The 13,002-nt window shown below is 56.1% G+C and overlaps 1 protein-coding gene across 4 annotated transcripts; it reads left to right on the top strand.

Annotated features, from left to right (window-relative positions):
* The first annotated feature begins 23 nt into the window (after positions 1-23).
* UBTF (upstream binding transcription factor, RNA polymerase I) lies at positions 24-11,712 on the top strand. 4 transcript variants are annotated; one of them, XM_008564241.1, is made up of 21 exons: positions 88-308; positions 1,952-2,127; positions 2,686-2,769; positions 2,867-3,022; positions 5,531-5,595; positions 5,868-5,988; positions 6,342-6,452; positions 6,785-6,918; positions 7,077-7,218; positions 7,518-7,559; positions 7,699-7,812; positions 7,906-8,061; positions 8,409-8,564; positions 8,646-8,756; positions 9,185-9,273; positions 9,377-9,391; positions 9,467-9,641; positions 10,403-10,450; positions 10,555-10,626; positions 10,709-10,852; positions 10,939-11,712. In XM_008564241.1, the coding sequence occupies exons 1-21, from the start codon at positions 251-253 to the stop codon at positions 11,062-11,064; spliced, it is 2,295 nt and encodes a 764-aa protein (XP_008562463.1). In that variant the 5' UTR covers positions 88-250; the 3' UTR covers positions 11,065-11,712. The 4 variants fall into 4 exon arrangements, with proteins under 4 accessions (XP_008562465.1, XP_008562463.1, XP_008562464.1 ...); XM_008564242.1 differs by having other exon boundaries at positions 9,377-9,452; positions 9,528-9,641; XM_008564243.1 differs by lacking the exon at positions 6,342-6,452 and having other exon boundaries at positions 24-308.
* Positions 11,713-13,002: the final 1,290 nt, after the last annotated feature.

The following is a 13,002-nucleotide window of genomic DNA, read 5'->3' as shown; positions in this document are numbered from 1 at the left end:
GGCTGGGGGAGGGGGCTAGGGGGAAGAGGAGGAGCGCGCCCCACGCTCACCGAGTCTATTAGTATCTTGTCTGGGTCTTTCTGAGTGTGTGGACCTGTGCCCCGTCCGTTCTGGGAGGCGGGAGGGATAGAAAGTCCCTCACCTCTCAGCCTTTCTGAGCGGAGACTGGTATTTCTTCTAAAGGGTGAGGTGGCTTTGACCCCGGGTTGCCCGGCCAGCACGACCGAGGTGGTGGCTGGACAGCTGGAGGATGAACGGAGAAGCCGACTGCCCCACAGACCTGGAAATGGCCGCCCCCAAAGGCCAAGGTACGGGCCCCCACTCCCAGCCCTCTTTAACTTAAATCCTCTTTTCCACATGGCTCTCTGCAGGGCTCACGCTCCTTCTAAAGGGTTTCTCCAGTCTGCGTTCTCTGAATTGGGCAGGGGAGGTCTTGAGTATGAGAGTCAAGCATCCCTCACACTTGGGGTTTGGCTAAATCCAAAATATTTGGCCTCCAGCCTATAAGCTGTGTTTTTCACACTCCCTTCCCCCCGAGTTTGAGGGGGAGAAGGAGCCTTGTGTAAGCCTCCCTTCTGGGGTTCCCAGTCAGCCTGAAGTGTGTCCTGGCCAGTGTCCTGCAATGGGAGGGAAGGAGGAGTGTGGAGGAAGACGGTGGGAGGGGTGTTGGGAAGGCTTTTCAGGTTTTTGATATTAGGAGGACAAGGTTTTTGCAGAGGCAGGTGGTGAGAAGGGTTGTTTCGGTGGGAGGGAAGGAGGAGTGTGGAGGAAGACGGTGGGAGGGGTGTTGGGAAGGCTTTTCAGGTTTTTAATTGATATTAGGAGGACAAGGTTTTTGCAGAGGCAGGTGGTGAGAAGGGTTGTTTCGGTGGTTTGAGGCCCCAAGCCATGGAAGGGGTATACATGACTAGACCCCTGCCTTGCTGGGGATCATCCAGTGGGGATCCAGTCTGTATGGGGTGGGGAGTAGGATGAACCTGAGCATCTGGCAATGCTTGTGGGACATTGAAGGGAGAGAGGATTATGGGTTCATGTGATCTGCTCTGCAGAAACCCTGGCCCAGGTTACCAGTTGCAAATGAAAACGTAGAGCCCTTTTGACTCCTGGCCTTGGGTAGCTATTCTCCCAGCTCACCTTCCAGGACAGCCCCTTCCAGAGAGTCTGCAGCTCTCTGGGTCTGCCTTTTAATGGCTAAAAGTAGCTGGTCCAAATCCCGTTTTTGCTTTCCTGGGGAGTTGGGCTGAAAAGACAACTTAGAGTTCTGAGGGTTCTCCCTGGAGCAGGGCCCTGAGAGCCTTTGCCCACCTGCCTGCCTCAGTGCTGCCCTATATGGTCCCTGCATTTTTGTTCCATTTTCCTTACTTGCCAGAAATTCTCTTTTGCTGTGCCTTGAGGGGCTGGGAGGGAGAGGAGAGGATGGAATACCCATGTTCCTAATGTTGGTTTCCAGCTGTAGTGGAAAGACTTCTGCATGGGTTTTCCTTACTGCCTATACACCATCCTCGGTCCTTGCATGTGTAGGTATTCACCCAGAACTTGGACTTGAACTTGGCAGCACATTTAGATACCTTGTCTCTCTGTTTCCCTCCCTGTTCAATAAGCTAACTGCTTTCCCACAGGACCCCAAATCACTGTACCTTCATCATCACTCCCCTCCCCACCCCCCCCAGTAAATAGAAACCCATGGCAACCTGGCATGTTAGAAAATAATAATAGCTTTAAAGTAAGGCAGGCCCACATTGAAGACTGGATTTTTAGGTATGACATTGTCTGGACTGGAGCCCCTGCCCTAATCCAGTACAGCCACAGTTTCCTTAGGGCTGAGCCATGTCTTGTTTGTGCTTTTAGATAGGAAGCAACTGGGCTGAGATGCTCTGGCGAGGAAGGGTTGGGGAACAGATTGGGGAGATAGCATGAGCCAGGCGTGATGGCCTCTCTTACCCCTCACCAGACCGCTGGTCCCAGGAAGACATGCTGACTTTGCTGGAATGCATGAAGAACAACCTTCCATCCAATGACAGCTCAAAGTTCAAAACCACTGAGTCACACATGGACTGGGAAAAAGTAGCATTTAAAGACTTTTCTGGAGACATGTGCAAGCTAAAATGGGTGGAGATTTCTAACGAGGTAACTGATCCCCCCTTTGCTGACATATGTGCATACCTACCGACACATACCCGTACCTCGACCTTCCTGGTGGGGAAATGAAACAGCAGTCTGTAAACAGGAAGGAAGGAGACCAGGAGAGGTGTTCATATGGTTGCCTGGTAGCTCTCTACCTCCCTTATACATTTTGGGAGGTGGCACGGTTGACAGAACTGGCCTAGAGTTCTCAGTTCTGCCACTTTCTAGCTAGTTGGGCTTGACTGCTTACCATCTCAGAGCTTCTGTTGCCTGAGCTGTTCAGGGAATTGAATGAGGTGCTGGCATGGAGGACCGTTTTGCAGTCGGGCAGTCACCTTGTTGCTGTCCTTTGGTGTGTACAGACTGCCTGGGCCTCTGCAGTAGGCATGGGCCAGTGCCTGGGTGTCAAGCACTGCCTGCATTGTGTTGGCCTCTGCTCTCCTTCTTTGATAAATTGGGTCTAGTGGGGAGTAGAGGAGACCCATTGGAAAGTGGTGGTATGCTACTGGGTAGTTTTTCCCTCTTCCCAACTTCCCTTTTCACCCACCTCTCTTCTTCCAGGTGAGGAAGTTCCGTACGTTGACAGAATTGATCCTCGATGCTCAGGAACATGTTAAAAATCCTTACAAAGGCAAAAAACTTAAGGTGAGTAACCAGGAGGAGGAGCAGGAGGAGTAGGGGAGGGGTGGTCCAAAGAACGGATGGTGTCTGACCTCTCTCATGTCCTTGTCCCTCCTTCCAGAAACACCCAGATTTCCCAAAGAAGCCACTTACCCCTTATTTCCGCTTCTTCATGGAGAAGCGGGCCAAGTATGCAAAACTCCACCCTGAGATGAGCAACCTGGACCTGACCAAGATTCTGTCCAAGAAATACAAGGAGCTTCCAGAGAAGAAGAAGGTGGGGGGTGGGGGGTGAAGGCGGAGGGGAGGGAAAAGGTTGGGAGCAGCTGGTGTGGGATAGTTCTGTTGTGGGGACATAGGCCTTAGAGGGACTTGGCAGCAGGGACATAGGTGAGTTGGCACAGCAGAGTAGGGTCTCGGGCAGCCACACCTGATCACTCCCTCCCAGGCCCACACATGGTCAGGCATAGGCACCATTGCAGACAAAACCCAGACCAAGGCGGGCCCTCGGACCAACCTTTACCCATCAGACAGTCCCCAGCATTGTTTCATACAGCTCTTCTCCCACACATGCGTCGTCATGGCTAGGCCTGCGCAGCTGTTCCTCAGTCTCTGTGACATTTCCTGTCTTGATCTTGTATGAGGCTTACGATGTCCCTCATAAAGGTAGCTCAAGGAAAAGGGGTTATCCCGATTTTGTGGGCAAGGAACTGAGGTACAGGAGAGCTAAGTGTCCCAGGTCACACAACTGATGATGCTAGAGCAGGTCTTGGACTTAGTGGCCTGGACTCTCTGTGTAATGCCCTTTTCAATGCCATGTCCCACATGTTACATGGGCCTCCTCCATGTTCACCCAAGGACACACCTTGTCTCTCCTGGCCTCATGCTGTCCCCTGTAGAGGTATGGCGCTATGCCAGACCGTTGAAGGACGTTAACCTTGGGCAGAGGTTGTCAAAGCCTCCCAGGCAAGGATGGACAAAATTAAACACAGAGCTCAGGAGGTCCCTTGCAGAGACAGGTAGCAAAACATTGGAGGAGCCCTACAGATGGGACATGAGTGAGATGGGATGGGAAGAGAAATGGACACAAAAATGGGGTGCTAGAGGGCAAGGTGGAGCCAGGGAGAGGTATTGGTGAAGGGTAGTAGGAGAGACAAAAAAGCACATTTGCTGGGAGGAAACAAAGTTGTACACAGGCAGCTCTCAAAAAGTGGCATTGGCCACCACACTGTAAGTAGCCCTTTTTCCTGGTTTGCATAACCTGGCTGTGGACTCACTTGCCCTTGGTGCCATACCCAAAAGAAGAGCCAGCTTTGTTGGGTAAAGCCAGCTGTTGTGACTGCTGCCCAAGCCAAGCATAAGTAGGAATTGCTGGAGCTGTTCGTGACCCCTGTGATGAGGATGCTGGACAGTTGATTGTACACACAACACCCAAACACTCTCACAGGTGGGAGGGAGAGGCCGAGAGGCAAAGGGTCTGAGAACCAGGGGGGGACAGGAGAAACAGAGTGGACAAGATGCTGGCCTGGGGGACACAGACTTGGGCCTCTTCTCCTTACTCTACCACTGAATCGATGTGTATGGGGCCTTTGGTAAGTCACTTCACTTCTCTGGGCCTGGTCTTTATCTGAGTTGTAGAGGGTGAGCCAGATCTGTGTGGTACCTTCCAGCTTGAAAAACTGCTGTCTTGTCTGAGGAGGACTGAGATTGGGGCAGAGGAGGCTGGGCTTTGCTCCTGGTTTTCTGCAGGAACTACAGGGAAAAGTAGAGCTGCCTCTTCTGAGAGGGTCAAGGGTTGGTCCTCAGCAATCACTGTGAGCCCATGGCGCCTTGCAGTGCCACTCTTGTGAACCTGGGAAAAAGGGAGAAAGAGAGGGGACACTGAGAGGGAGCCGGAACAGGAGGTAGTTGAGGAAGGGAAAGAGATTGGAAAGAAAGTACAGGAGGGAGCATACAGAGAGGTAGGAGAGATGCAGGGAGTCAGGTGGTGGTGGTAGAGAGGGTAAGGCTGATAGAGGAGGAGGTAAAGGGAAGGGAAGCCAGTGGCAGAGGAGAGTAAGTGGGCTGAGGGCTGGCCAGCCAGGAGCTTGGAGGAAGGGATCGGGTGATGATGGCTAAGGAAGGAGGGGATGGTGTCAGAATCAGGAAGGAATGTGAAGGACCCAGAGGTAGTGGATTGCAGGGGTGGGGGGCAGAGAGAAATCCAGGAGACGTATCTATTAGGATGTGATTACATTGTTAGAATTCACTCTGGGTTCCCCTTAACACAATGTCCCCTCATGCCTTAGAAGCAGGACTCAGCCTGCCCCTGGCTCTGTGGGCAACTTCAGTGGGGTCAAAACGATATCAGCTGCCACAAATAATAGGAAGAGGGAGCGACAGGAACAAGGCCTCCACCTGACTCCTCATTGTGGGAGTTCTGTGGCAGTGGAGCTGGGAGAGTCCCAGCTCTGCCACTGCCTACCGTGTGACTATGGGTAATGCTATGTCCCCCTTCTGGGACTCTTTCTGTCTCTTAAAAGGAGGGGATAGGATGTAGGATTTGGTGTCTGGGAGACACCTATAGCTCCCATTGTCTGGTTGGGCCTACAGGTCTGTCTGTGGTGAGTGCCCCCGCCCGCTGGCGAGCAGGCCGCCTTCCCCTTTCCATTTGTGCAGACCTCAATTCTTCCAAGTCACAGAGTGGGAAGCAAAAGATCTAGCCAGGAGGCCTCTGGGGAGCTCGTGCAGCTCAGGGTGAGATAGGCCTTGGGTCCTGGATGACCCCGTCCCCTCCTTCCCCCAGATGAAATATATTCAGGACTTCCAGAGGGAGAAACAGGAGTTCGAGCGAAATCTGGCCCGATTCAGGTAAGGCAGTGGAGCCCAGAGGAGGGCCTCGGGGCACCGGGTGTGGCGAGATAGGCAAACACTGGCCAGAGCCTGGAGCTGGCCATCTGTGAGAAATGGAGATGGATGGGTCACACGAAGACCCTAGTGTGTCCTGCTCAGGGACAAGCGGGCAGCTGCTGTTCCTGTAAGCCCCTGCTGAAAGGTCTAGGAGGCTTGGTGGGTGGGGCAGCTAGCTTGGGTCCACCCTGGCAGTGTACCCCGCTGATCCTTGCTCCCCATGCCCTGGCTAGGGAGGATCACCCTGACCTAATCCAGAATGCCAAGAAGTCGGACATCCCTGAGAAGCCCAAAACCCCCCAGCAGCTGTGGTATACCCATGAGAAGAAGGTGTATCTCAAAGTACGGCCAGATGTGAGTGTCTGGCCAAGGGGTGGGGGTGGAGGGTGCACAGCAGTGGCAAGGGGGGAGCCGCACCAGGTCGGCCGGGCACGGTGCAGGGGAGCAGGAGAGGAGGCCCCTTCCCAGGGGTGGGCTGCATGGACAGGGCCTGGGCCAGCTGGCGTGCGAGCGTGTGTGTGCGTGTGTGTGAGAGCCTGTCCCCTCACACCCAGGCGGGACCCCCGCCTCTGAGCCTTCCCCTCCTGGCCTGCGGGGGACACTGACGTGACCTCCTGTGGCCTGAGGGGGTGGGGGCCTCTGTGCCCCCCTCCCCCTTCCCCCTGTCCCTGGCTGCCTGTGTGTGTCTGACGGCTTTTGGTTTGCAGGCCACTACGAAGGAGGTGAAGGACTCCCTGGGGAAGCAGTGGTCTCAGCTCTCGGACAAAAAGAGGCTGAAATGGATTCATAAGGCCCTGGAGCAGCGGAAGGAGTACGAGGTTAGGCTTCCGCTGCGCTCCTCCCCGTCCGGCTCTTCACGAGCGTCTGCCCTGTGACTCCGTGGCCACCGCACTCTGCGGGAGGCAGTCATTCCCCATCTCTCCATTGAGGGAGGGGCCTTCTGGGCCCCTCACCTCTGCCCCTACCTTCCCTACCCCCGTGCCCCATGAGATCTCAGGCTAGGGCAGGGCAGGGCACCATGTCTCATTCAACACGGCAGACACCCCCCGGCTTTGCTCCCTGCCTCCCCTCCCCAGCGGCTCTCCCCCTTCCCCTGCCCCGGCTAACCCCACACCCCATTGCCCTCCGTCCCCCTCACCTCACTCTGCAGGAGATTATGCGTGACTATATCCAGAAGCACCCCGAGCTGAACATCAGTGAGGAGGGCATCACCAAGTCCACCCTCACCAAGGCTGAACGCCAGCTCAAGGACAAGTTTGATGGGCGACCCACCAAGCCACCTCCGTGAGCACTGCCCTGGGGTGGGTGGGCGAGTGGGCAAGCAGGCAGCTAGGGAGTGGGGTCAGCGAAGGACGTCGGCCCAGGCTCTGCACGTGAGGAGGCCTGCGCCCTGCGCCCTGCTTGCTCACGGGCTACGCCTCTCTTCCTGCCCGTTCTGATAGGAACAGCTACTCGCTGTACTGTGCAGAGCTCATGGCCAACATGAAGGATGTGCCCAGCACAGAGCGCATGGTCCTGTGCAGCCAGCAGTGGAAGCTGCTCTCCCAAAAGGAAAAGGATGCCTATCACAAGAAGTGTGACCAGGTGAGCTGTGGCAGGGGCCACGGCTGGAGATCTTTGGGCCTCACCCGGGGGGATTGAAGCGTGAGGTCTGACCATTCTAGGGTCAGTTATTGGTCACATGTGCCTTGGACGGCTGCTTCCCACCTTGGTGGTGTGCTATGTTTAGCATCTGGGCCAGTCAAGGCAGACAGCTCAGGCCCCATGCCTACCATGAGTGGAAGGCTCTGGATCCTTGCTGAGGAAGACTGTCCTCCCAGGACTAGAGGATCTCTGGCGAGGCTGTCCTTAGACTGACCGTGATTTACCCCTCACTTTCCCAGAAAAAGAAAGATTACGAGGTGGAACTGCTCCGTTTTCTCGAGGTGAGTGTTCCTCCAGATGGGGCAGAGGGAGAGAGGACTGGGGCTTGGCGGGGTGCAGCCGTAGGACCACCTGGGGAGGCGACCGGATGCAGCCTGGGGACCCGGCGTGCACCCCATGCTCCTCTTCTCCCCCGACCAGAGCCTGCCGGAGGAGGAGCAGCAGCGGGTCCTGGGGGAAGAAAAGATGCTGAGCATCAACAAGAAGCAAGCCACCAGCCCCGCCTCCAAGAAGCCCTCCCAGGAAGGGGGCAAGGTGAGCAGGGGCACGGCCAGGCCGGCAGGCTGGGGAAGGACAGGGCTCCCGGTGTTCACCCCCTGGATACCGACCCTCTCTACGCCCCGACAGGGCGGCTCAGAGAAGCCTAAGCGGCCCGTGTCGGCCATGTTCATCTTTTCTGAGGAGAAGCGGCGGCAGCTGCAGGAGGAACGGCCCGAGCTCTCTGAGAGCGAGCTGACCCGCCTGCTGGCCCGCATGTGGAACGACTTGTCCGAGAAGAAGAAGGTCAGGCTGCTGCTTCAGTGCCCCCAGAGGGGCTGCCAGCCACTTCCTCCCCAGGGGTAGCCACGCCGCCTCGCCCCTGCCGTGCGGGCCCCACGTGTGCCTGGGCCCAGATGGTGGGGCTGGGAGCCCAGCGAGCCGGAAGGCGGGAAGCTGTCAGCTGAGGGCCGTCGGCTCCCTGGGGAGCAGGCCCGTGGGCGGAGGCTGAGCCCCAGGCGGGAGACATCTGCACCAGCCCACGCCGCTGCTCGCCCGGCCCTTGCAGCCCAGAGAGCCTGCAACTGCTGGGCGGGGAGCGAGCGCCCCCTGGGGGTAGCCGGAAGGCTGACACTCTGTGCCGTCCCTTGCAGGCCAAGTACAAGGCCCGGGAGGCCGCGCTGAAGGCCCAGTCAGAGAGGAAGCCCGGCGGAGAGCGTGAGGAACGGGGCAAGCTGCCCGAGTCGCCCAAGAGAGCCGAGGAGATCTGGCAACAGAGTGTCATCGGCGACTACCTGGCCCGCTTCAAGGTGGCAGGCAGTGGGACAGGTTATTCTGTATCCTCCAGCCCCGGGTGACCCCTCCCAGCTCATACCCCATTGTGTCCTCAGAATGACCGGGTGAAGGCCATGAAAGCCATGGAGATGACCTGGAACAACATGGAGAAGAAGGAGAAACTGATGTGGATTAAGAAGGCAGCCGAAGACCAAAAGCGATATGAGGTGGGAAGGGGGCTGGGGCCATCCCCCTCCACTTAAAGCTCAAGAGCTCTCCTTTGGGTGGGCACCTCCCCTCACTGTGTGGGACTCTGAGCCACGAGTCCCAGCTTTAGTCGTGCAACTCTGGGCAGGTCTGTTCTTTTCTCTGAGCCTCAGTCTCTCCTCATCAGTAAGATGGGGGTGACTACCAGCCTCTAGGATGGTTAGTTGGGGAACATGAGTATACATGTGAGAGCTCTTTTAAACTGTACTGCCTAACCCAGAACGTGAGTGCTTAGGAAGTTGCTTCCTGTCTGTGCCTCAGTTTCTCCTCTTTCCCAGCACATCAAAGGAGAATCAGCTAAGGCACTGATGGCATGGGGCAAGGGGCAGCAATATTCCAGGGTGTGGGGATGGGGGGATGAGTGTGACCTTTCCAGGTTTCCCCACAGAGAGAGCTGAGTGAGATGCGGGCCCCTCCGGCTGCCGCAAACTCTTCGAAGAAGATGAAGTTTCAGGGAGAACCCAAGAAGCCTCCCATGTGAGCCTGGGGCCTGGAGCCTGCCTTGGGGGGAGGGAGGGTCAGGGCTGGAGGGCTGCTTTATTGGGATCCTGACCCTCCCTGTACCATCCCCATCTCCCAGGAACGGTTACCAGAAGTTCTCTCAGGAGCTGCTGTCTAATGGGGAACTTAACCACTTGCCGCTGAAGGAGCGCATGGTAGAGATTGGCAGTTTCTCTCAGGAGCTGCTGTCTAATGGGGAACTTAACCACTTGCCGCTGAAGGAGCGCATGGTGGAGATTGGCAGCCGCTGGCAGCGCATCTCCCAGAGCCAGAAGGAGCACTACAAAAAGCTGGCCGAAGAACAGCAGAAGCAGTACAAGGTGCACCTGGACCTGTGGGTCAAGGTGAGCAGGTCAGGGGCCCTTGGAAGGAAGGAGGCATCCCTTGGCTGGTTCTCATGATTTCTGAATTCGGTGCCCCAGCAATCCTTCAGGGCAACAGTTACTATCACCCTTTTAAAGATAAGGAAATCAAGGTTTAGAGAGGTTGAGTACACAGTAAATGGAAGAACCCAAATCAGACTGCCTTTTCCTCCCTCCAGCTGGGACCAGGAGACCGCTCCTAGACTCTGGCTCATCTTCCTGCCTCTGAGCGTCTCCTCTGTACCTTGGTGGAGAGGTCGTATCTATAAAGTGGGAAGAATCACCTATGTCCTCCCCAGCCACCCTGGCAGGTCTGCCAAGGACCCAGGGAGATAGCGGGCATTAGGTGTTCCAGAAGTTCAGTGAGCCCCACTGCCTCGTCAGTGGCTCCAGGGTTGCTGTTGGGGTGGAGTTGATGCCAGGCTACATGAGTCACCATAGGGGCACTTCTGAATTGAGGAAGGCCCTGACTGTGGAGGCTCCATTTGGATAGAGCAACATGAGGGATATGAAAACCAAGAGTCTTAGTACAGGGTGGCTTAGAGAAGGATTCAGGGCATTGTAAGCAGAAACACCAAGGCTGTCTTCTTAGATCCCAGGGGCTCTGCAGAGACCCAAAAGTATGGGGGAGTCTGTGAGAGGTAAAGGTGGGGTAATGATGTATAAATGCTCACTTGCTCAGCGTGCTGTCAGCAGTAGTTTGGGTGGTGTTCAGCCCTCACCTCCTTCTCTGTCTCTCCCAGAGTCTGTCTCCCCAGGACCGTGCAGCATACAAAGAGTACATCTCCAACGTGAGTCTGGGGACCGGGCAGTGGTGGGAAAGGGAGAGTTGGAGGCGGGCAGTGGTCTGAAACTCGTGGCCGCCCCCATTGTGTGTCCCCATCCTCTCCTGCAGAAACGTAAGAGCATGACCAAGCTGCGAGGCCCGAACCCCAAGTCCAGCCGGACTACCCTGCAGTCCAAGTCGGTAAGAAGCCCCTCCCGGCCGGGGGGTGCATGTCTGTGGAGGAGCTGGGCAGAGACCACGGGTGTGTCTCCACCCCTCCTAGGAGTCTGAAGAGGACGATGAAGAGGACGACGACGACGACGACGAGGATGAAGAAGAGGAGGACGATGAGAATGGGGACTCCTCCGAGGACGGCGGGGACTCCTCCGAGTCCAGCAGCGAGGATGAGAGCGAGGACGGGGACGAGGTGGGCAGATGGGACACGGGAGGGCGGCTGGGTCCTGCAAGGAGGGCCACCCGTGACTGCACGTTCTTCTCCCTGTCCCCGCCCAGAATGAAGAGGATGACGAGGACGACGATGAGGATGAGGATGAGGACGAGGACGAGGACAATGAGTCTGAGGGCAGCAGCTCCAGCTCCTCCTCTTCAGGGGATTCCTCAGACTCTGACTCCAACTGAGGCTCAGCCCCACCCCAGGGCAGCCAGGGAGAGCCCAGGAGCTCCCCTCCCCAACTGACCACCTTCGTTTCTCCCCCATGTTCTGTTCCTTGCTCCCTGGCCTCCCCCACTTTCTTTCTTTCTTTCTTTCTTTTTTTTTAAACAAAATACAGTGGGGTAGGGGGCTGGAGGAGCCCAGGCCAGGACTCTGCAGCCTCAGAGACATCAGCCCTGGGGGGTCCTCCAGGGAGAGCAACCATCAGACTGAGCCAGCACTGGACCAGCCTGGCCCACCCTACCCCTCTTCTGCACTCGCAGTTCCGGCCTGGACAATGGACCGGGGAGTGGGGTGGGGGGCCCCGAAGAGTTCAGTGAGGCCCTCCACACCTGCACACCCCAAGGTGGGGTGGAAGCTTGGAGAGGACCTCTTTCTTCCCAGAGGGGCTTGCCGCCTGGACGCCTGCATTGGAACTGGAGGCAGGGAATGTGGGGAGAGGAGGGCGGGTGCCTTTGACACATAGGCACTGCCCCAATGGTCCTCTCCCCTGCCCCCTGCAGGAAGGAGCTGCCTGGACCCACTCATGGGGGGGGGGGGGGAAGGGTTTTTTTTATATGTGTATATATTTTTTTTTTAAGCTCTGAGCTGTCAACGAGACGTTTCCTACCGATCTCGGCTGCCGTCTCTGTTGTCTTTCTGGGAGAGGGAGGGTTTAGGGGGTAGGTTTGGGACTTTTTAAAAGTGGTCTTGATTTGTGTGGAAGAGAGACTGTCAGATGGGTGCACGCACGCGTGTGTGTGTGTGTGCGTGTGTGCGTGCGTCCGTGTCCTGTACGTAGCATGGGTGCATCTGTGGATGTGTGCAAGTGTGTGTGGAAGAGAGAAGGGGATCCGTCCTGGAGCCCACCTCAGTTTTTGTGAATCTGGAAAAAGGGAGGGCCAGGGAGATGTTGACCCTGGTGGCAACAGGCTGAGGCTGCCCCTTTCTCCCATCCTCTGCTTTGCCTAGTCTCTGATTCCATTTGGGGGAGTGTACTGAAACCACTTGGATGCTCTCAACCAGTTTCCATCTGCCAGGGTGATACGCAGCTGGGCTGCTGCTGGTCTCTGTCATCAGCAGGAAGGTGGTGTGAACCTTAAAGCTTTTATTTGGTGGAAAAGGCCTCTGCAGCTCATCTGAGGGATCAACCTGGCCACCCTAGGCCCAGAACCTGGGCTTCGAGAAATGTGTTGGGAGCTTTTAACCTCCACATCCCTCCCGCCTTCCCTCATGTCCTCCAGCTTCCCCCATTTCCTTTGATTTCTCAGGTCTGTCCCTCTTGGCCCTACCCCCTACCCCCAACCAACCCCATTGCTGGGGAAGAGGTCTGCAAAAGCTGCTTTTGCAGCTGTCCCTCTGACCTTTCCCAGCCATCCCAAACTTTTGGGTACCCTGATTTTTTGACTCTTAAGTCAAGCCACCTTATCTCTGTGGATTTAATTTTTTTGTTTTTGACTAAATTTGGGGGTTTCTCTTTTTAAAAAAACAATCGTTAGTGACCTATTATTTGATCAGGGCTTTGTGCTTTTCCACCTTCCCTCTCTGAATGAAAGCCAAGCAATGGGGGAAGAGTGGGAACTCCACCAAGGAGGTGGGGCAGGAAAGGTGAGGGGCCCTAGCCCCAGAGAGGCTAGTGGTTCTGTCTCCCAAAGGAAGGCAGGAACAATCTCTGCTTTGCCTTGGACTGTGGTGCTGGGGGTGGGGAGACCTAAGGAGGGGCACTCCCGCTCCCCTTTTCCTGATCCTGGAATTAGGTACAGGGGTTTATAGGTTCTATTTCTTCCTGAGAGCCCCTGCAAAGAACCCCATTTCCTTGTCTGAATGCCCCTGCACTGTTGTGTTTTAGTGGAATGTGTTTTCATTTAAAAACAACTGTGAGCGGGGTGCTTTTTTTTCCCTGTTTTAAAATTTAAAAAATTCTT

The sequence above is a fragment of the Galeopterus variegatus genome, unplaced genomic scaffold (genome assembly GCF_000696425.1).
Source record: "Galeopterus variegatus unplaced genomic scaffold, G_variegatus-3.0.2 Scaffold17576, whole genome shotgun sequence".
In the NCBI taxonomy this organism is placed as follows: Eukaryota; Metazoa; Chordata; class Mammalia; order Dermoptera; family Cynocephalidae; genus Galeopterus; species Galeopterus variegatus.
Note: the sequence above shows the minus strand (reverse complement) of the source record. Positions and strands in the feature narration are given on the sequence as shown.

Coding starts and splice junctions, on each gene's coding strand:
- UBTF (XM_008564240.1), top strand. CDS start 251: ATGAACGGAGAAGCCGACTGCCCCACAGACCTGGAAATGGCCGCCCCC. Junction 5,596..5,867: donor CGAAATCTGGCCCGATTCAG/GTAAGGCAGTGG, acceptor TGCCCTGGCTAG/GGAGGATCACCCTGACCTAA. Junction 10,451..10,554: donor ACAAAGAGTACATCTCCAAC/GTGAGTCTGGGG, acceptor CCTCTCCTGCAG/AAACGTAAGAGCATGACCAA.